A 20,961-nucleotide genomic window follows, 5' to 3' on the forward strand; every position below is an offset into this window, starting at 1 on the left:
GTGGTCCGTGGCTCGCCTGTCTAAGGGGTCCATGAAAGACTTAGACTGGAAACTGACTGAATAGAATTCAACTATATAGACAGACAATAGATTTCCAAAGAGGTCCGCACCTCCATTTGAAATTTTGTAGGGGTCTGCAAATGAAAAAAGGTTGAGAACCACTGTCCTGGCATGCAACGCTTCCTCTCACCTGACCTAGCAGATGCTCTTACAACTAAACACAGTACCTGGGCTTCACACTCCTTCTCTAGGGTTATCTTTAAAATAACCTTAAAAACAGAGGGCCAGTGTGCTCCTTGTAGACATTAAAAATTCCCGCAGCTTTTTTCATAAGAACAGGGCTTTGCCTCAGTCTTTCCTGATCAAATCCTTTCCCTCCCTCTCAGCTGTGAAGCTGGATTGGCATCATGTCACCCCACCCCACAGGTGGCAGAAGGGTTGATGTTTATGTGTAGGGCCCGCACCTGCAGCCTTCACTCACCCCCGCAGTCCCACAGGATTTGGGGAATTCTTGGTGACAGATTCGCTATGAATGTAAAATACGATAATCATAATCTGAAAAGGAAGTTCCCTTGTTTATTAAATCTTTACCATTCCAGCCTTGTTTAGAAATTCTGGCTAGTTTTTTTCTTCTAAATTCATATACATTTTGATATTTCCAATTGATGTTTTAGAAACAAAATGGTGACCCTGAGAAGAAGAGTATGTCCAGCCAGTGGGCAGTAGTTGCGTAACATGGCTGCCTGCTTCAAGAACTTTTCTTTAGCTACTAGTATCAAAGGAACAGATGCTGTGCAGATCGGGAAACCGTCAAGAGGTACAGTATTGTGAATCGAATAATAACCACTTTGCATTTGAGAAGGGGGAAAAATAGCTACAAATATGTTGTTCTTTGAAACTGCAGCATCAGTGAAGCTAATCAATAGGAAGTGACATCCTGAACAATTTATATCCACAGCCAGTTCCAGTCATTCCAGGATCCAGTTTAGAATTGCTCTCCTTGGGCTATTTAAACCAGTGCAAAGTGAACATAAAATGACACCACACCAGAATCTTCCACTATGCAAATGTGTAAATGACAACACGCAGTGGACAATCATGCCCCTGGCTTCTAAAACTTCTGTGGATTTGTATCATAGTCCGTGTGTCTCTGCTCCTTCTGCTCATTTAGCACTTGCCACCTCTCCCTCCACACAGCCTCGCTACTATTGGTTTGAGAGCATTCTCCCCTCTGCAGTTTCTCTAGAATAGACCTCCTGTATCTCTTCCCTTCTTTGACCTTCCCTTTAATTTCAAAGATCATCTTAAAACATATTTCCTCCCTTGTCAACAGCATGGCTGTGTTTACACTGAGCTTCTCACTGTTGCACTACTCCGGGTTCAGCTCCACTATAGGTTGCAGCAGAGGGAGCTCTAGAGTAGACAAGACGCTGGCGATTTTACCACAATGTCAGCTAACATTACTCGGATGACACAGTGGTAAAAACACAGCAGCTGCTGGTTCCTGGCTCCTCTAGACCTCCCGCCTGGGCTACCAAAGTAGGAGCTGCACTGATGGGAAATGGCAAGAAAATCTCAGTGTAGACAAGGCCTTTGAGCCCAATCCTGCACAGCACAGAGACCCAGATCCTCAGTGGTATTTAGGTGCCTAACTCCTGTTGAAATCAATGGGAGTTAGGTAACTGATTACTTTGGAGGATCTGGGCTTGAGTGTCTCCTGGGAGGTTCTGAGTAACCTCAACTGTCATTGTGCTCAACAGGAGGTGAGGGGGCGCAGCATCTTCCAGAAGGCGCTCAGCTTTTTGCAGGATCGGGCCCATGAGATGGGCTGCTAAAATGCCCGACTTCAGGCTGTCTCAGCGAAGGTCTAAATAAGGAGATGTGGCAAAAGTGATTTAGCAGCATTGAGTCAGCCCTGCAGCTCTTCATGACCACTGAAGCACCTTTAAAGTGCTGCAGCGATAGGTTTTTCTTTACTTCTTAAATAAAACAGGAAAATTCAATGCAAAAACAAATGATGATTTCTCGACCTGAAGATTGCATTAATGATAGATTTGCATTTCATTTCTGTTTCCAATTTAAAATGAAATCTGGTGCTACAGTTACATATTTCCTGTATCTCCACATTCAGGATCTTGTTTTTATCGGCTTTACCTTTTAGGTTACAAGGTCTCCTCCATTCCTTATAAATACCAGACAAGAATGATCCCAAACTCAGAAAAAAAGGGATTTAATTCTCAAGCAAAGAGGTTTCAGTATAACCAGGTAGGTAGTAGAAATATTTTGAGATTTATGACCTTTGCTGTAAATCTTATGTTGCTATTATCTCTAAGTGATCTTGTGTTATAAGAAGTTTGGTTAAGTTGAACTGGACACACAGCTTGTATACGTGTTTTAAATAGTATTCCATGGATCAGGCTTTTGAAAAAAAAAACCACTAACAGCAATGCAAAACAGAAGTGTTCTTGAAAATCAGCTAGGAAAATGCTGAAGTAGTTTGATGAAAAAGAGTCATGTGACCCTGCTGATAAATAACTGTATGAAACTACTCTTTGAACACTCAAGAGCCTGATTCACCACTGAGTTACGCTGTACAATACCAGTGGAGCACCACTGCATTTCAGTAGGATTTAGGTACCTAATTCTCTTGGGCTCCTTTGAAAAATGGCTTTTGTGCTCTCTTTTTTCTCCTCTCCATTCCAGCCTCCCTATCCTCGGGGCCAAGGCTGAAGGATACTGTGTCTCATCACTGAATTGAATTTTTAGTTTGTTTTACAACCTAAATATTATTTACACCTAGTCTCTTATATTGATTCTAATACTGCCAGACCACCAAGACCCTTTGAATTGAAGTGAATGGTGTGAATGAAGTGAAGATTTGCACCGGTGTAATGCATGCAGAATATGACCCAACTTTTTAGGACTTCTTTCTTTAATCCTGAGCTCTCCGTGCATAAACTCCCTACTACTAGCTAAAGACTATGATGTCTACTCCTCTTTGGCCAGAAGGGGGCAGCAGTAAGATACCGTAAAACTGTACAAGTCAACCAGACATCTACATGAATTCTTTTTCTCTGGCCAATACAGATGACCCATCCTCTATGTGCAAGGGGCCTTTTCGGGTCCAGCTTCCTAACTTCTTCCTCTTCTGATGGGAGGAGTCGTCTCCATGCCTCCTGCAGAAAGTTCCCCGCTCTCCATCTGGTGAATAACACTGCTATGGCTCCCTAGAATGCCATGAAAATTAAGTCAATTGAGGATTTCTGTAGCTTCATGAACCCTTTTCCAAGTGGGTAGATCAGAGAGTTATTTGGTATCTTCTCTTTTTCTTATTCGGCCTTTGATCTCTTCCTTCTTGCTTGTCTCTCCCATCTCAGCGATATCAAGAGCACATTATCTCAGGCCTGAATAATAATAATAACCATTGACATCAAGGACCAAAGATGAGGGGAAATGATCAAGGTGGAGACGTTGCTTAACTGCCTTTTGCATGCGCCGTCTGTCTGGTCAGCTTCCAAGAGTTCCAGATGACCTGATGCAAAGTTCTGACTAAAAGAGAAGAGGTAGAGTTTTAAGGTAGTTCCACAAAACACTCCCTTCTACTCCAAGCATTTCCTGCCGGAAGGATGGAGCAGCAAGTGGGTCAAACCACAAGCAGCAGAAGATCTTAGTAGACTTTTGCTTAAGCATTATCCCTAGGGAAAGGTTACTGCATCAAATACTAGCTCTTTCTAGGGCTACTTTCTGAGCTTCTCCTTCCAAACACACCTGGTCATGTCTCCACAGAACTTTAGTACTACATACTATAGACTAAGTACATTAACACATAGCTACAGGTACAGGGATTCACTCCCCACTAGAACTTTTATGTATATTATTGGCTGTTGTATGCAAAATATTTCTGATCAACTAATACCATGACCTAGTGGCCTTCTATACTCACCAATAGAATATGATCTCAAGGAGGTAGAAGTAATAATGGTATGTAATCAGCTCGGGGGAGTGGGGGAGTAGATTTTCAAAGGCACAAATAGCAATTAGGTGCCTAACTCCCTATGTATCTTCCAGCCAGGAAGCGTTAGTCATGTAGTGACCTGTTGAAGTCTGGTGTAAGTAGGGACAACTCTATTGAAATCAATGGAGTTGCACCACTTACATCCGTCCTCAGTGCATCCTATAGTTCTGTCTACAAAGAAAAGTATGCCGAATGTGTCCATGGCCATTCACACTGTAACTCCCATGACCTTTTTTATAAGGAAGGCAGAGTCTTGTGAAACTATATATGGAAATAATAAGAACTAAAGACTCCGGGCCTGATTCCCATTTTGTGACACCAGTTTTCTACTTGTGTATTTGTATTATTAGCATTATGGTAGTGCCAAGTGAGATCAGGGTCCCATTGTGGTAGGTACTGTATGTATAAGTGGTAAGAAGCAGTCCCACCCCAATCTACATAGGGTGGGAGGGGAAATGGATGAACGGAAATGGATGAAGTAACTTGCCCATGGTCACACAGCAGGTCCGCAACAGAGCCAGGAGTAGAATTGGATTCCTAGTCCAGTGCCACAGCCAGTAGACAACACTGTCACTCATTGAACTCAATGGGGTCACACCAACATAAAGCTGGAGTAATATAGTGGTGAGCCAGGATTCCCCCCTCATCCCCTTTAAAGAAAACAGAATGAAGCTAATACAGAATCTCTGCTGGGACTGTCAGCCTGGAGTTGACCCATTGTTATGAGGATTTCCATGATGTGGACGCTCTCCACTAGTAACTGGATTGTATCCACCAGCTCACAGCAAGCAGCTGGCTGTCAATCAATAATGCCTTTCATTCGCTATTCTCAAGGCTCATATTTGACCTGGTGTCCTTGTAAAGCTCTTCATAGCCAGTCCTCTCTAATCCATCCTGCCTCTTTAAGTGTCCATTAGTATCTGCGTTCTAACTTGCCCTCCCCACATACCTCCCTGTAGCCTTATAGGTGATGAGATCCTGTCAATGTCATTCCTAAACCAACCACAAGGGTTTAGGGTTAGGATCTCCCGCTCCTCAGGCCGATCAGACCTGCAGAGCTCCTGGCTCTGGCACAAAGGACCTAAATCAGGTCCCAGAATGTGATGTCATGCATGGTAGCACGTTACCACTGGAGTGCCAGTCTGGCCAATTGGATTGGTAGCCTAAGAAGGGGACGAGGTCATTCCTTACTTGCCTCTGCCTTATGGCCATTAATGCAAACTCTGCGTGGATGCTGGGTTTTATTATTTATATATTCCTCCTACATCCTCTCCCACTGCCTGTGCCTCTCCCACGTCGCTCCTATCGTCTCCCTTTATCTCCTTTTCCCACTCCCAGCTTTGTATTTTCTTTCCTGTTGCATGGGGGGGTTGAGATGCCTGCACTCAGGTGTAGCTCATTGCAGGATTGGGGTGTGTGGCTGGAATTGCTCCCGATGTCCTCTGCACCAACTGCCGTCTCTCTCCTCTTCAAACCCATCTCTTCTGTGTTATTCCCACACTATCTTCTCTTGTGTATTGTATATCTCTGTCTGAATCTGAGCGGACACTCCTCAGGACAGGAACCGGACAGGACAGGACCTCTTTATGTGCTTATAAAGTCTCATGTACTTGTCCAGTGCTCCATCCAAAATATTTTCCACTGGTAATTGACAGACAAGGTCACATAACGATGATATGCTCTCCGGGGTCAGGAGTCTCATATTTCCATTCCTACATACCTAAATCATCTTTGACGTGAGGCTACATTTCTCTCTAGGGGTCTCATCCCATACAGTCCTGAGCCTCCACAAATCCCATTGACGTCCCTCGGATTCGAGGGAGCCCAGCACCTTACAGAAAGTGTTCAGTACCTTGCGGGACACTGAGCCTCAAGAGCTTAAGGTGTCATCGCATAGAACTGAGGCCGGTTTTGGTTTATTTTGCTCTATAAATAGAATCCCGCCCAGTTCTCTTTCTGAAAAGCCCAGGAGAGCTGAGTCAGGAAGGGTGCGGTAACTGCAAATAATGCATTCTGGCCACATGCTGAATTCAATCAGTCACGTCAGATGTACAAGTGAGATTTCAGACTTGCAGTTGCTCTGAACTCCCAGTCTGTATAAATTGCCCTGTAGGAAACTTAATCTCCCATTTCATATTCATTTTTCTGGCAATTTGAGACTCACATTAAAATAAGATTATTATTCTGACACAATGAAAACATCGGCTCATTGCACAACGACAGTTACTACAAAACGTTCAGGTGCCCAAGGAATGGAATGGAAAATGATACTGAAAATATGAGAGTGCCATTATTTATGTCCAGGGTACGCCTTCACCTGGAATGTTCTGTTCAGTTCTGGTCATCCTATCTCAAAATAAAAGCTGCAGCAGAAACAGAGGGGGCTCAGAAATAGCTGACAAAATGAGAGAGATACTGGGGTTGTTTAGTTTTGAGAGGAGAAAATTAAGATTTGATCTGATAGATGTGTGTAAGTAAAAAAATTGTATAGGGGAGGTAAGTTAGGAGCTCTCTCATCATGTGAAGACAAGGGCCAGTCACTGAAATTGAAAGCCGATAAAAGGAAATAATTGTCTACACAATGCACATTCCGTGTTTGTACAGCACTTAGCACAATGGCATCCTGGTGCGTAATTGGAGCGCCTATGCACTATGGTAATAATAAATAATCCAGATAACCTGTGGAACTCACTGCCACCAGATATAATCAAGGCCAAGTGTTAGTAGGATTTTAAAATGTTTAGATCCTTTCACTGATAATGAGAATATCAATAGTTACATTATGGAGGACACAATATTGATACGGCATGCTTCACTGTGTAAGACTCAGCGCCATTAATGCTGGTGGCATCCACCTCCTCTCCAGCATCTAGTGCCATTGTCTGCCAAGGATGATCATCCAGCGTGAGGGCATGGCAACCTGGTTTACATTTGGAGTTCCAGCTCCTAGGCCGGCAGCCTACCAAGACTGAAGAGCCCTGCTTGCCCTGAGCAGTCTGCCTTCTTTAAAGGTGCCAGACACTCGCCTTTCACACCCCCACTTTTCACAGAAACACCTCTGCCGCTTGAATGCAAGTGACGGGGTGTCTGGCTGTCAGAGGCGATTGGTTTCGCTCGCCATTTGGGGCACTTTATAGGAGCTGTGAGCTCATCCCCAGCCCAGCAATAACAGCCCTTTTCGGTTATTCTATAACTGTCCATTAAGGCATTCTTGCATCTTCTCTGGATGCATCTGGTACTGGCCACCGAGAGAGAGGTAGATCTCTGGTCCGATCCAGCCTGGCAATTCCTACGTTCTGCCGTCACAGCTCTGAAACTTCCTAAATAATGTTTGGAGTGTGTTCAGAAGGATGATTGTTGCTAAATGTGCTATGTTTCCTTCTTAGAATGAAATTCCAGGCCCGGGATTCTATAACGTCTTTCACCAGTCTGCAGAGATTAACAGCACCTCACTGTCGAAGAAGGGAACGGGCTACTTTCCTTCCATGGTAAGGGAAAGGGGTTGTATATTTCAGCGCCTGATCCACAGCCCATTAAAGTAAATTAGGCCTAGATCTTCAAAGGTATTTAAGTGCCTAACTCCCACTGAAATTAATGGGAGTTAATTTAATTTAATTTCCCATTAATTTCAATGGGAGTTAGGCACTTAAATACCTTTGAGGATCTGGGCCTAAAGGATTTTCTATTGACTTCTATTGCATCAGGCCTTTAATGATCACATCTTATTTTTCATCCCTTGCTGCCTAAATTTAGGGCACCTCAAGTCAGAGTCTTCAATTGGGGTTAAGTATCTAAATGCCCTGAAGGATCTGGATACAATAGGGGTGGGGCACCTTACAAACACTGGAAGACATTGCTATAATTAAGGCTGAATTCCATCCTCCATTCTAACCTTCTTTTTCAGTTGCTCATATAACTTTTAAAACAAATTCCTCTGGGGCTAAAATTTTCTAAGCTTGATCTCAATCCAAAGGTGATTTTTGTTCCTTTGCAGTAGAAAATTGGAGCAAAATTGGCTGAGCTGTGTTTGATTTATGGAAGTGTGAAGAAAAACCCTCCACATTTCCCCCACACGTGGGCTAACTGGAAATGTTGCCCTCACCCTAGCTTGAAAATGGCTAAAGCTAGTGACAACAAAGTCAGTTCTTCTATAAATCTCAGTGAGTTACAAATCATAAGCCGAGTTAGAAGAAAATCTGCTCTGTCCTTTGAATGATATGATTGCTGAACGCCGATAATTTTGCACAGAATTTTAAACCCATTTTCAAACCATCACAATGGAGGATAATCTCATGCACTGACAAAGTGTGCTTCTTCTCCCAGTGAAGCCAATGGGAATTAATGGTGCTCAGCACCTCACTGGCAGGATCAGGCCCCTTGCAATGGGACTCCCAACCATTCATGCAATGTAGTGGGGTTCTGCTGTATGTAAAATACAGAGGATATTTCCTACCCAGTTCTAACAATATGTAAAAGACCAGAGGTCAAAGATTGGATCCAAGCTGTTCACCCGTCTCCCTCCAGCACTGCTGCTCAGCTGCTATTGATGTCTTTGATTTGTCTCTTTCCAGGATGCTCGTCTCCCACACAACAGAAAACCCAGCTACCCTGCCGCAAACGCCTACAACCTCTCGTTGGCATTTCAATCCAAGCAAGATTTCAGCACGGGAAACTCCAGTATGTTTCAGCAACCAATCGCTAAGAGGAGAGCGCAAACCTCCACCCCAGCGCCCAACCAATACAACGTAAGGGGCAAACACCAGGAGGTTAAAGCCAATGTAAAACTAACTTTAAGTGCTATATGGGGAATTATATGGAAACCATTGTACTGTGTTTAATCCTGTGTGGACCAGAGCATGGCTGGTCCAGCAAGGGTGGGCAGGGAGAGGAGAGGGCATTTCTCCTTGTGCACCTGTGGCTTCCTCCTGCTCCATTGAAGTCAGTGAGAGTTTTGGCATTTTTCTTCACTGAAAGCAGCTCAGACCCCCATGCAAGGAGCCGCCTCAGTCACCGTGAATCCAGAGCACATGGGTCACTGAGGCAGCCTGTAGGCAGCCAGGATCTGCCACTGCAGCAACCCTCTGTCTTCCCACCACAATATAACCTGAGGCGTCGAAAGACCCCACAGGATCCTTTGGGTAAAATCCCGGCTTCGCTGACTTCAACAGGAGCATTGTGGCTGCCTTCAATGCAGCCAGGATTTCACATTTGATGTTTTATTTCTAAGAGATGGGTGGTCTGGTGGTTGAAACACAGGGCTGGAAATCAGAGGCCAGACCCTCCACGGATGTAAATCGGCGTAGCTCCACTGACTTGCATGGTGCTCTGCCAGTTGAGGATCTGGCCTTGAGGTTCGATTCCTGATTCTGTGTGATCTTGAGTAAGGCACTAACCTTTCTGTGCCTCCTCCTCCCCCTATCTGTCACATGCTTCACTGGGGTGTTGTAAGTCTTACTCCATGAATGTTTGCAAAGTGCTTTGAGATTCTTGAAAGGAAGCTGTTAAAGAAATGTGAAGTATTATGAATAGCTGCCTATCCAAATATTATACCTATTGGTCACGGATTTCACTGTTACCTCGGTGCTTTGCCAGTGCTGATTTATTTGTCAGCTGTCAGATCATTGTTACTTTAACTCATTCTCTCTGTCATTTTTTCTGCAAACCATGTCTGCTGTAGTTCCCTGAGTGTCTGTCACTTAGCACAAGAATCTCTTATATTGACACAATGCTCTTTTCACCAGGGTCTTTTCACACTAAATACTCACTTCAAGTGTGATAAACATCCAGTGGGATGCTGGGGTGGAATGTGTCCTGTCTCAAAACACACAGTAACACCGTGCAACAGTTTAGGCCAGTGAGTGAAGAAGAAAACTGTAGCCGACTGAAACTGCAAAGGAGTTTTAGGTTGTTTATGCAAAATATAATGACATTTGAATTTGGCCAGGACACTGTAGTTAACTCCACTACTCCAGTAAGAAGAGCCAGAGGACTGTTAATGACAGTAGCTGGTCAGGATCATCCTGTCTTGTTATTTATATTACAAATAGTGCCTAAAGATTGAGTCCCCAATTTGCTAGTTGCTGTCCATACACGTAGTAAGCCTGAGTCCCTGCACCTAGTTTACCATCTAAGTAGACAAGACAGACTGAGGGAGAATGGAAATATTATCCCCATCTTACAGGTGGGGAGCTGAAGCACAGAGGTAATAAATGACTTTCCTAAGCTCACACAAGAAGTCTGTGGCAGAACTGGGAATCCAGCTCTCTTGAGTCCCAATCCAATGCCTTAACCATACACCATCCTTCTTGGAAAGACAGCCCTTCCGCAGCACAGCCGCTGTGCTGGGGCGTTGGTTAAGAATTCACTTAAAGCGATGAGTCCTACACACAGAATCACTCAAAGCATTTCCTCCGTTTTCCTTGGTTGTCTCCCACGCAGGTAGCAACCACGCTTGATTCTCCTCCATGCATTAAACGTGACTAACTCCCCACTTAAGGTGGCACAGCTGTAGGTTCGAAATGCGTTTCCATTGATGTGATACATTTATAGGCTCGGACAGAATCAATGATCATGTGTCTTCATTGTTTATAAAGGGATCAGATCCTCAGCTGGTGTAAACCAACACAGCTCCACTGACTTAACGGGATTTTGGTGATTCTGTACCCTGCCCCCCTTTTCTCTGAGTGAATTTTGAACCAATGCACCAGTATAGGGACTGTGCTGTTATGGAAAGGCCGACTTTCCCAAAGATGGCCTCTGGTTAAGACACTGGACTTTGTTACAATGCCTTCCAGCTACGAGGATCTGCCTCAACAAGTTTTCTGTTGTTTAAGCTAGTTTGCAGGTCATAATTATTTGACATATCACAGTATAATGGGTTCGTAGCATGTTATTTCTAACATTGTAAGAATTTGCTTCTGGGAATAACCTTCCTGGATTAATTACTGTCTTGTGATTTACTGTAAGGGATTGTGTCTAACCTTCGAGAAGCACAACAGGAAACAATCCATTTAAAAGATGGCAGTGCTTGATAATTTATGACCGTAGGCAAAGAGACAGTCTGGGAAGAAACAGAGGGCCCAGTCCTGTACACAGGCAAAACTCCCACTAAAGTCAACAGGAGTTTTTCCTTAAGACTGCAAATCAGGCCTTAGGTGTAATCTCAGCTGAAATTAGTAAGTGTTGATAAAACCCAGCCTTGCAACAGAAAATAAAGCTGATGCAGTGTCCCAAACTGTATGGCATAATGTTTTCAGTGTATGGGCCATATTCAGCCTATCACAACATGTGGTGTACATCATCCAGTGCATTAAACGCCCCAATAACAACTATGTGGGTGAACCCAGACAATCACTATACTCTTGAATGAACTCAGGGGGAAAATGATAAAAGACAAAACACCACATCACCTGTGGGCGAACACTTTTCCCACAATGCTCACTCTACCTCTGACCTCTCAGCACTCATCCACAAAGGAAATCTGCAACCACCTGCAGAAGACAAGCCTTGAAGCTTAAATTCATAACTTTGCCAGACACTAAAAATCATGTACTGACGAGAGATGCTGGATTTATGGCTTATTAAAACCATCTATAACTCACTAACAACCCCTGCCCCAGCTGCCTTTCCCCCCTATGACTGGAGGGGTGTTACGTGGCCACTTCACCTGGAATAGTCCCTTGAAATACGTGTTAACTACTCATGCTTAACAATCAGTTCACCTTGAATTTAGTTGTGACACTCTGTGGGCCTTGTCTACACGTACAGGGGCCCAGCTGTAGCACTTTAGTGAAGACACAACTACGCCAACAGGAGAGCTTCTCCCCAGCGTAGTTAACCCACCTCCCCAAGAGGCGGTAGCTATGTTGACGGTAGAAGCTCTCCTGTTAACATAGTGCTGTCTACACAGGGTGGGGGGTTAGGTCAGTATAAATGTGGATTTTTCACACCCCTGAGTGACGTAGTTATCCCAATATAGGTCTCTAGTGTAGACCTGGCCTGAGTACATTTCCCAGCCCTGAAGAAGAGCTCTGTGTCAACTCAAAAACTGGTCTCTCTCACCAACAGAAGTTGGTCCAATAAAAGTTATTCTCTCCCCCACCTTGTCTCTCTAATATCCTGGGAGCAACATGGCTACCCCACCACTGCATAGAACAATGTATTTTTTTCAGACTGTTGAAATTCAATTGATCTCCGTTTTGCAGAACTATGTACACAGCAGGTCTAATCCAATGCCCATTGAAATCAATCGGATTCCACTGGATGGAGCAGGCCTGGTAAAGTTAGCTTGATCCAATTGAAGTCGATGGGAATTTTGCCATTGGCTTTGAGGCATGCAGGATTAACCCCTAAATGATAGACTTGATCTCTTTGAAGAGTGATTTTGGGCTGGGTAGAAAACTAGAGGCTACATTTTTGTCATTCTAGCCTACCCTGAAGGGCAAAGTTGCAACAGTTTGTTTATGCTCTTACAGGCGCTATCATGCAGATTACCCTTTGGGTGTACTGGAAGCACTACTTCAAACTCCATGCTTGATTTGGTTATTTGAATGGTGCCGGGCACTTTAAGATCAAGCTGGTGCTGCAAAGACTGGCTGCAGCAACCAAACAAATGCAGCCAAGTTTTCAGTGGGAGCTGCCGGTCCACAGCACCTCTGATAATAAGCCCTCACAAGTTGGGCAATCAGAAACTGAGACACAGAAAACCAGTGAGCTGGCCCCAATATTGCATACATTTGTATCATTCGAGCAGTTCTGATTCACGATGGAGACTGGATCTAAAAAAACATAGTTTTTGTTACGTTAGTAAATACCCAAGAGGAAAGTCAATTCAAAGGAATTCACGGAGACTTCATTTTGTACAGGCCTGTCTAGATTTCTGCAAGCAAAGCAACAACGTATGTGCCCGGGCGGTGTTTTTGTCCAAAACGACAAGAGGATTAAGCACTGATAAAACAGAAAAATGGCCTTCTCCGTGTAAGTGAGCTGTTGAGATGGGAGGAAAGGCATCACTTGTGGGTCTGAGTCGGATCCTATCAGATCCTCACCGCCATCACTGCAATCCATGGCTATCCAGGCACTCAGTGTATCACAGGGGTTGCTCAGCACCTTGCTGGTTTGAGCCCGTTATGACATTTTGCATAGGTGAAGGGGCATTAGTAGGTGACACTTCTAAGTTCTAAGGGATGGGCCCTGGGAATGATTACTAACGCACCCATCCAGATATAGTCACACCCCTGGTAGATTTATGGAACTTAGGGGAATTGCCAGAACATACTTGGGCTCCCTGCAGGGTGCCAGGGGCTCAGGGAGTGGTGTGACGTAGCACACCATAATACACCTAAATCTGTGTGCTACCGTAGAAGGAAACTTCTTCCTGGCCCCACTGCCTCATGAAGTTTATACCCTGAAGCATGAGGGTGGTTGGCTCTAGTCATTTTTACATTAGGTGGCGTCACTGCAAGTGATGTTCACAGTCAACATCTCTTCTGTTTTTTTAATTGCTAATTTTTCCTACCTGTATGTCCTCCCTGGATGCTCCTTTGTTCAGGATTAAGTCGCTAGAGTAGTCACTCATCATCTGTGCCCGGGGGTAAGCTGCTCCAGGAAGCAATTTTTATCATCTCAAGAAATGCTTCCCCCCGCCCCAAAAAACGCCCAGTTGTGCTGTTTCCTTTTACCTCCGTTACTTTCATTGACTCATGCCCCTTTATGCCTGCGCTAGTGCAATAGTTGAGGCATGGTTTGGTTTTTACATCCCTTTTCTTGTCGTGTTATTAGGCCATTACAGAATCAATGAATCCCTCGTCAAGAAGTCCCCCAGGATTCTAGTGTCTTGCTTCAGATCAAATACTGATCGTGAAACAAAGGTGAACACAATAAGCCCAGGGCCTGCAGCGTATCAGCTAAGCAAACCCCCTAAAGCAGCAAAGAAGACGCCTTCCACGTGAGTCCTAACCTGTATGCTTTTTCACTCTCAGTCGTTGCTTGTGAACACATCAGATTGCAGGACGGTCCAGCAGCTGCAGCAGAAGAGCTCACACCTGTCTCTCTGCAAAGTTCTTCCACCGTATCACAGTCAAGCCTGTACTCGGTTGCCTCTGTTGCCATTGGTTTACAGATGGGGCAAAAGATGGCTCCCTTGGGAAGTGAAAGATCAGGCTGCTTTGCCTGAAAGGAGAGGTGGGCTGATAACACTGAAAAGCAAAATACACAAACTGTTATCAATACCGCACAACCACTGTGCAATAGGGATGATACATGATCCCCATTTTACAGATGGGAAAACCGAGGCAAACGGGACCCAGTGGCAGAACAGGAAATAGACCCCACATCTCTGTTTGGATAAAGCTTAGATGCTTCTCTGAGCTTCACTGAGTCTGCAAAACTGAGGTGGACAACAGGCCTTCCTGCAAGGTTTCAAGCACTTGCTCCTCCAGTTCAGGCCAAAGCAGAATAAAGGAAGAAAAGGAAAAGCCCCTTTCTTTCCCCTTTGGCATCATTCTGGAAAGGCAGATAAATCTGCCTATCAGCAGGTTATTCAAGTAGATTTATTATGACCACCCAGTGACAGTGACATTGGTTTGCCTGAGATAAGATTAAGATCAACAGTAAATTCTTGACCAGGGAAAGGTATGAGGAGTATATGGGCAAGTCTGCAGCTCTCTGCACACAGGCAGGTGCATCTTACAACAGAGGTTTTGTGAAAGGAGTGGAAAGCTGTAGGGAGAGAGAATTAATGCCAGACAGCGTGTGCTACACACAGAGGGCTAAATTAAACCTCAACCATCAATCTACATTATCAGCAACTGTCAGAACGATCCGTGTCCAGATGCCCAAGTTAGGTTGTGGCCACACTACACACCACTGGTGGCAGAGTGTCGGGTACGTGTCGCTACACGCTCCAGTGAAAAGCAAGTTACAGTCTGTAGCTACACGTGTTAGTGAAAGGGGCTGGCGGGGGAGGGGCAGTGGTGAAAGGCTCCAGCAGCAAGGACCTAGAGGAGCCTTTCCCGGTGGCCTCCCCCTTGCCAGAGCCTTTCCTCGCTGCCAGGGTCTTTTCCTGTGGTGGGGAAAGGCTCCACCAGCAGGACGCTACCGTGCTAAAAACAGCAGTGTAGACGGGGAGGGATGGTGTGGGTGAATAGAGAGCCAGGTAGGGGATGTACGTGAGTCCATAACCACACCCTTCAGGTGTGTCTTTACTCATCAAAGCTGTGCCTCATGGTCTCTGCTATTTATATCTGTGCTAAGGGCTACTCACGTATGTTCCCTTAGAGACCGATCCAGCTCCCATTTAAGGCACCGATTTACGCCTATGAGGCCACATACTCAGCTGGAAAAAACTGGCACAGCTCCATTGACTTCAGGGGAACCACCCTGATTTACACCAGCTGAGCATCTGGCCCTTGCTCTCAATGGCAGCAGGATCGGGCCCATCATCGAGTCAATATATTTTGCAATAAAGTGAAGAGGCTTGATGCGTGGCTTTGTACATGTACCCAGATTTGCAAAGCATGTGATCCGAGAGGATCTTTTCTAGGTCATTCTTTAAAGCTTTTAGCTGTGATTTTCAAAGGATCCTATGTGATTTGAGCATTTACCACCTACTGAATTTCAATGAAATGTCAGCACCTAACACCATTAGACATCACAGCTTTTATGCTCAAACTTCAAACCCCATCAATTTACAGTGTATCTCAATTCTCTTTTCTTCTAATAGGCGAAAGCAAAACTTGAATTTCTCTGCCGCCGCCATACCACCAGCTAAAAATCCACCTTTGCCTGGGCCAGGGCAGTATGAAATAGTGGACTACGAAGGCCCACCAAAGCATTACATCTCTAGTGCTGTATTTGTCTCAAACACGGGACGGTGGAGAGGGGACACGTCTCAGCAAGGGATACCTGGGCCAGGTAAAAATAAAAATATTGATAAATACTTTGTATTTACATAGAGCTTAAAGCACTTTCCATAACCGATTAAGCAGTATTATCCACCTTTTTACAGATAGGGAAACTGAGGCACGAAAAGGCTAAGGGTCAGATGATCAACAGTATCTAGGCACCTAAAGTGCCTTAGTGGGATTTACCAAAATGTCTAAGTGAGTTGGGCACCTAACCTACTTAGGAGCTGTTATTAAATCCCATTAGGCACCTATCTGCATCTTTAGGCACCTAACTTCTTTTGTAAACATGGGGCTAAGTGACTTGTCCAAGGTTACACAGAGATTCAGTGTCAGAACTGGGAATAGAAACGAAATCTCCTGACTCCCAGCCCTGCGGTCGGACCACTAGACCATTTGTTTAAAATATTTTGAGAAAAGCATAGATGTTTGCACTGCGATTGCCATTCAAGTATCGCCAACTGTCAGCATGTTTGACAAACAGCTTATGGGAGTTACGTTGTATTTGGAAAACTACCATTCAACTCTTGTTATTACAACCGAAGTTTTACCTGTGCTGCCTTAAAGCCCTGTGTGGGCGGGGTGGGAGGAAGCAGTTAGAGGAGAAGGAAGAAAACTGACTCATGAAACTGCAAAGTGTTTGCATACGTAGCCCAAGAGGAAAGCGTCCATAGCCCTGAATCTTCTCTGCCTTACGCCTCCTCTAACTCTGACACTGGGGTAACTCCGCTGAGTCCAGGGCAGTTGCTCCTGATGTACATCAGCATATGTGGGCGACGAAGCAGGTCCCATAATTGTATCCAGAAAATGCTTGGAGAAGGTGGAAGGAGGGACCTACTCACAGAGACTCATGGGTTAAACATACTAATGTTTCCATGAGCATGATGCGCTTTGTTCTAATTACCTACCAGTATATCCAGTGTGCATGTAGACTGTGTAGCCCTTACTCCCACACGCAGTCCCACTGTAGCCAAAGGGCCTGCTTACCTCACTGTGTGCTCAGCAACGTAGGGGATCCAAATCTGGCCCTTTTGATGTTAAGATTGCTAACATACAGGGGACAGAAGGGCCAGATCCTGTCACCATTTCCGGACGTTGAGTAGTTCCTTACTCTGCAAGTGCGTGTGGAGTAGGGAACTGCTGAGGCTGAGCAAGGCTGGTGGAATCTGGCCCCGGGTTCCCTGTGTGCAATTAATAATTGCCATGAGTAACACTATTTTCATCTAGTGAGTAAGTTAGGTGTATTCGAGGAAGTAAACAATACAAGAAACATGAGCCTAAGTCCCTCTGACAGATGAATGCCTGGTTTGGAAAGCAGACAATAGCAATTTTGCTATTATTTACAGTATATGATTTTATTCATCTGTAGAATTTGTACATCCACAGAGTGCTGGGGAATGTCATACCAGGCTCAAACAGTGCTATCATTTCCCCCAGGGGTCTTGTGGCAGCAGAAACAGAGGGACCGATTCTATTAAAGGATTGCCCGATAACCATTGTCCATATTACATCTCAAACGCTGAGCATGCCAAGTGCTTGGGCATAAATGCTGATGTCCTTAAATACTGGTCTACTTATTAGATGTTGGGCCAGATCCTCAGCTGGTGTCAATTGATGCACCTTAATTGAAGCAAATGAAGCTGTGCTAATTTACATCAGCCAAGGATCCAGCCCAGAGTCTCCCAGGATGGTTAAAGATGAATTAAAGATGAAGCAGAAGAAGTGAGTGGGGCTAGAAATCCTTACAACAGAAGGTAGTAAAAGAGTCTAAAGTTTTTCCTTCCCATAGTATTAAATTGAAAACCCTGCACATGCATTGTTAACTTGTGAAAAGTCAGGACATCTCCCATCATCACAAATCCACTCAACCCTGCTAGCTTCCTTTCTGGCATTAGAAAAGATCAAATCCCATTCTTTTTAACCTTTTACCGCTAGCTCTGAAGACACAGAAGAAACTTCATTGGGGAAAAGCTCCCTGCAATGAACTCTAAAGTAGCTTTAGCCCATGTGCACTATTAATATATAATGCAAAATCGCTCAGTACTGTATGACTTGCATGTAATACAGATCTGCAGTGCTGTGCATGTACTTTGTAGGGAACAATGACATCAGAATAAGAACAATCTAAATTAAATTCGTAGGCTTATATTATTGCAGTAGCCATATTAAAGGATGGTTGGATACCAAGCATTCATTGTCTGGATTTTAGGACGCCAGATATTTAATAATAATTCCAGGGTTTCTGGTTTATCATTTAACCTAAAAGCCACCGATAAAGATACAATCAGTCAATACAAAAAACAATCACGCTGAACTTTGGATCATGTTAAATATTAAAGAAAGGTCCAAGCGCAGGATCTGAGCCAAACTTTGGAACTAGATCCCAGTGTCACAGCCTGCCCCGTCTCGAATTGCCATGAACGTTAATAAGGATATTAACGAAAGCAGGGCTTGCCCATACCTCTGTACTGTAACAGCAGAGACACGCATATTAGCAAAGGCCCAGGAGGCTAAGGCGGCTCGCTTTTATCTCGCTGAACTGACATGTTGTCATACAAATTTGAGGCGATACTCAAGGAGGAAAAAAAGGTCTTGCTGCCTTCACTAAACCTTTCAACACTATGGGCCGCCTTTGGCTGGCTTCACTATCTAAAGTGCTTATATGACCCCATTACCATAGTATCTCAGCGCCTCACAAGCTTTTATGTATTTATCCTCACAGCTCCCCTGTGGGGTAGGGAAGTGCTGTTATTCCCATTGTATTGATGGGAAACGAAGGCAGAGAGAGACTGAGGCCCACTTCCTTAAAGGTTGATTGTTCAGTGGGAGTTAGGCACCTAAATACTAATCTGGGCCTAAGTGACTTGGCCAAGGTCATACAAGAAGTCTGTGGCAGAGCAGGGAGACTAGCATTCTCTCCTCTCATCTCCTTTACTCACGCTGAGTATGTCCTTACTCCTCATGTAGTACCATTGATTTCAATGGCAGAGCTAGGTATGAATAAAGGTATAGGAATCTGGCCATTATTTATTACCAATTAAAGATGCTCTATGCAGCCAATGAAAAATACAGCCAAGGGTTTATCGCCCTTTCTCATATCCCCCCGCCCCAGCAAACAAGACACCATAGTTCCGCATTAGTCAATAATCTGAAATTTGCATTTAGCTCTTTTCTGTATCTTTCTCGTTCTAGGTACTTATCTGCCAGAAGTACCAGGGAAGCAGTCCTTTATCTACAACATTGATAACAAGTGGATTCCAGTACTGTAAACATCAGAGCCCCCATATTTTGGAGAAATTCTGCAAAGACTGGACTTCATTCAAAACCAGCAGTGCATCCGCTAACGCATGGGCAAGCTATAGTGTCCCCGGCCCCCATGTTTTAACTGTCCTTATAGTCTGGCATCTGATACTGGTATTTTGCACATATTGCAAACTGAAAGGTGATCATTAGGCTGAAATTGACCTAAGATCGTCCAATTAAGTTGACATTGAACAATTCATGCAAATATTGTTTGATTCTTTTTTACCCTATGTAATTAGTGGTCATGTATCTTTGGCACTGATAAATTCTGGTCATATATCGGCCAATCACGTGAAATACAGTATACTTGTGGTAATCTATATCTTGCTTTTTATCCCCAGTTGTCTTGGTTGGAACTGTGGTTCCCCTGAGCCTCCATTTAGACCTCTGGCTTTTAGAATGCATGTGTGCTGCTGGATTAGGTGCACTCTCTCCCCGTAAACACAAAATAAATCTGGGTGTGTGCGAGTCCTGACAATAATACAAATAATAAATAATAATAATAATAATAGCATGTGTGGAGCCGTCTCAACTAATCAACAACAACAAAAGGAGGTGGGAGTAGGAGCAGCTGTCCAATACTGAGCATTCGATCAGAAGTTTGGAAATGCGCCTGTCTGGCCTGGTCTACACTAGGACTTTAATTCGGATTTAGCTGCCTTAATCCGAATTAACCCTTCACCCGTCCACACTACAGAGCCAGTTAATTCGAATTAAAGGGCCCTTTAAATCGATTTCTGTACTCCACCTCGACGAACGGAGTAGAGCCTAAATCGATTTTGTTAATTCGAATTAGGGTTAGTGTGGACGCACACAACCGAATTACTGTGTTTAAGTTAATGGGGTACTGTGGCCGCACACCACCGAATTAATGTGGTTTAAAACCGAATTAAGGGGCTTAGTGTGGCCGCGCACAATCGAATTTATACAACCTGTTTCCCAAATTCGAATTATCTAAATTCGGATTAATCCTGTAGTGTAGACATACACTGTCTTCACCTGTTTCTCCTCTTACTCGCACAGTCATAAATCAGGAAAAACTCCACTGAAGTCAATGAAGAGATGCAGGTTTACTCCAGCTCAGAGGCTGGCCCCAAAAGGGCCCCATTTAATGCCCACTTTGCACTGATGTGAATGACAGCGTACGCGGCAGCATAATGGCCAGGCTGCCCCATAGAGTATGCTACCCTGGCCGAATGTCGTGTAAATTTCATCTCCAGCAAAGCCCTGGGCAGTCTGGGATTTTAGGAGATCACATTTCCCATAGCAACAGACAAATTACATGTAAATAAACCTACAGTGACATGAAATTAGGGTGCAGAGGGTAGATGAAAGATACATGGAATTGAAAGATACAAGGGAAAGCAATGAAAGTGACAACACTCTTATTGGCACTCTGCAAAGAAACCATGGAGTGGGAGACTGACCTTGTCCTAGTGGATGGTACAGGATAGCTAGCTCAGAGGCGTTCAGGATTGGGGCACATTGGGAGGGCAATACGGGGAAAAGCTTGCATTTCTGTGATGTTCCTTCTCTGAGGACAGAGCACTTCAATTTGTCATGCAGTCAGGTCTTGGCATGTGTCAGTGTGATGCACTTGCAGAATTTGTGCAATGTAAGCAGCAAGCTTTCAAAATGCATAGACAGCTGTGGGTGCATTTGTCTGATCTGGAAGTGAGGATAAGTCAAAAACTTTTGAATTAATTGGTTTGGTTTTTGTTTAAGTCAGTACAAACCAGC

General features: G+C 44.3%; 1 protein-coding gene across 2 annotated transcripts in view; it reads left to right on the forward strand.

Annotated features, from left to right (window-relative positions):
* The window catches only part of STPG1 (sperm tail PG-rich repeat containing 1), a 31,309-nt gene extending 12,113 nt beyond the window's left edge, over window positions 1–19,196 (forward strand). The window contains exons 2-9 of one of the 2 annotated variants that reach the window (XM_029912671.1): window positions 675–817; window positions 2,162–2,265; window positions 7,402–7,503; window positions 8,587–8,760; window positions 12,880–12,991; window positions 13,796–13,961; window positions 15,738–15,928; window positions 19,111–19,196. In XM_029912671.1, coding sequence (XP_029768531.1) covers window positions 736–817; window positions 2,162–2,265; window positions 7,402–7,503; window positions 8,587–8,760; window positions 12,880–12,991; window positions 13,796–13,961; window positions 15,738–15,928; window positions 19,111–19,187 — 1,008 coding nt within the window. In that variant the 5' untranslated portion in view covers window positions 675–735 and the 3' untranslated portion in view covers window positions 19,188–19,196. The remainder of the gene's footprint in view (window positions 1–674; window positions 818–2,161; window positions 2,266–7,401; window positions 7,504–8,586; window positions 8,761–12,879; window positions 12,992–13,795; window positions 13,962–15,737; window positions 15,929–19,110) is intronic. The other variant, XM_029912672.1, reaches the window with a different exon arrangement.
* The last annotated feature ends 1,765 nt before the right edge of the window (window positions 19,197–20,961 follow it).

This window comes from Terrapene carolina, unplaced genomic scaffold, assembly GCF_002925995.2.
Source record: "Terrapene carolina triunguis isolate 2854851 unplaced genomic scaffold, T_m_triunguis-2.0 Scaffold236, whole genome shotgun sequence".
In the NCBI taxonomy this organism is placed as follows: Eukaryota; Metazoa; Chordata; order Testudines; family Emydidae; genus Terrapene; species Terrapene triunguis.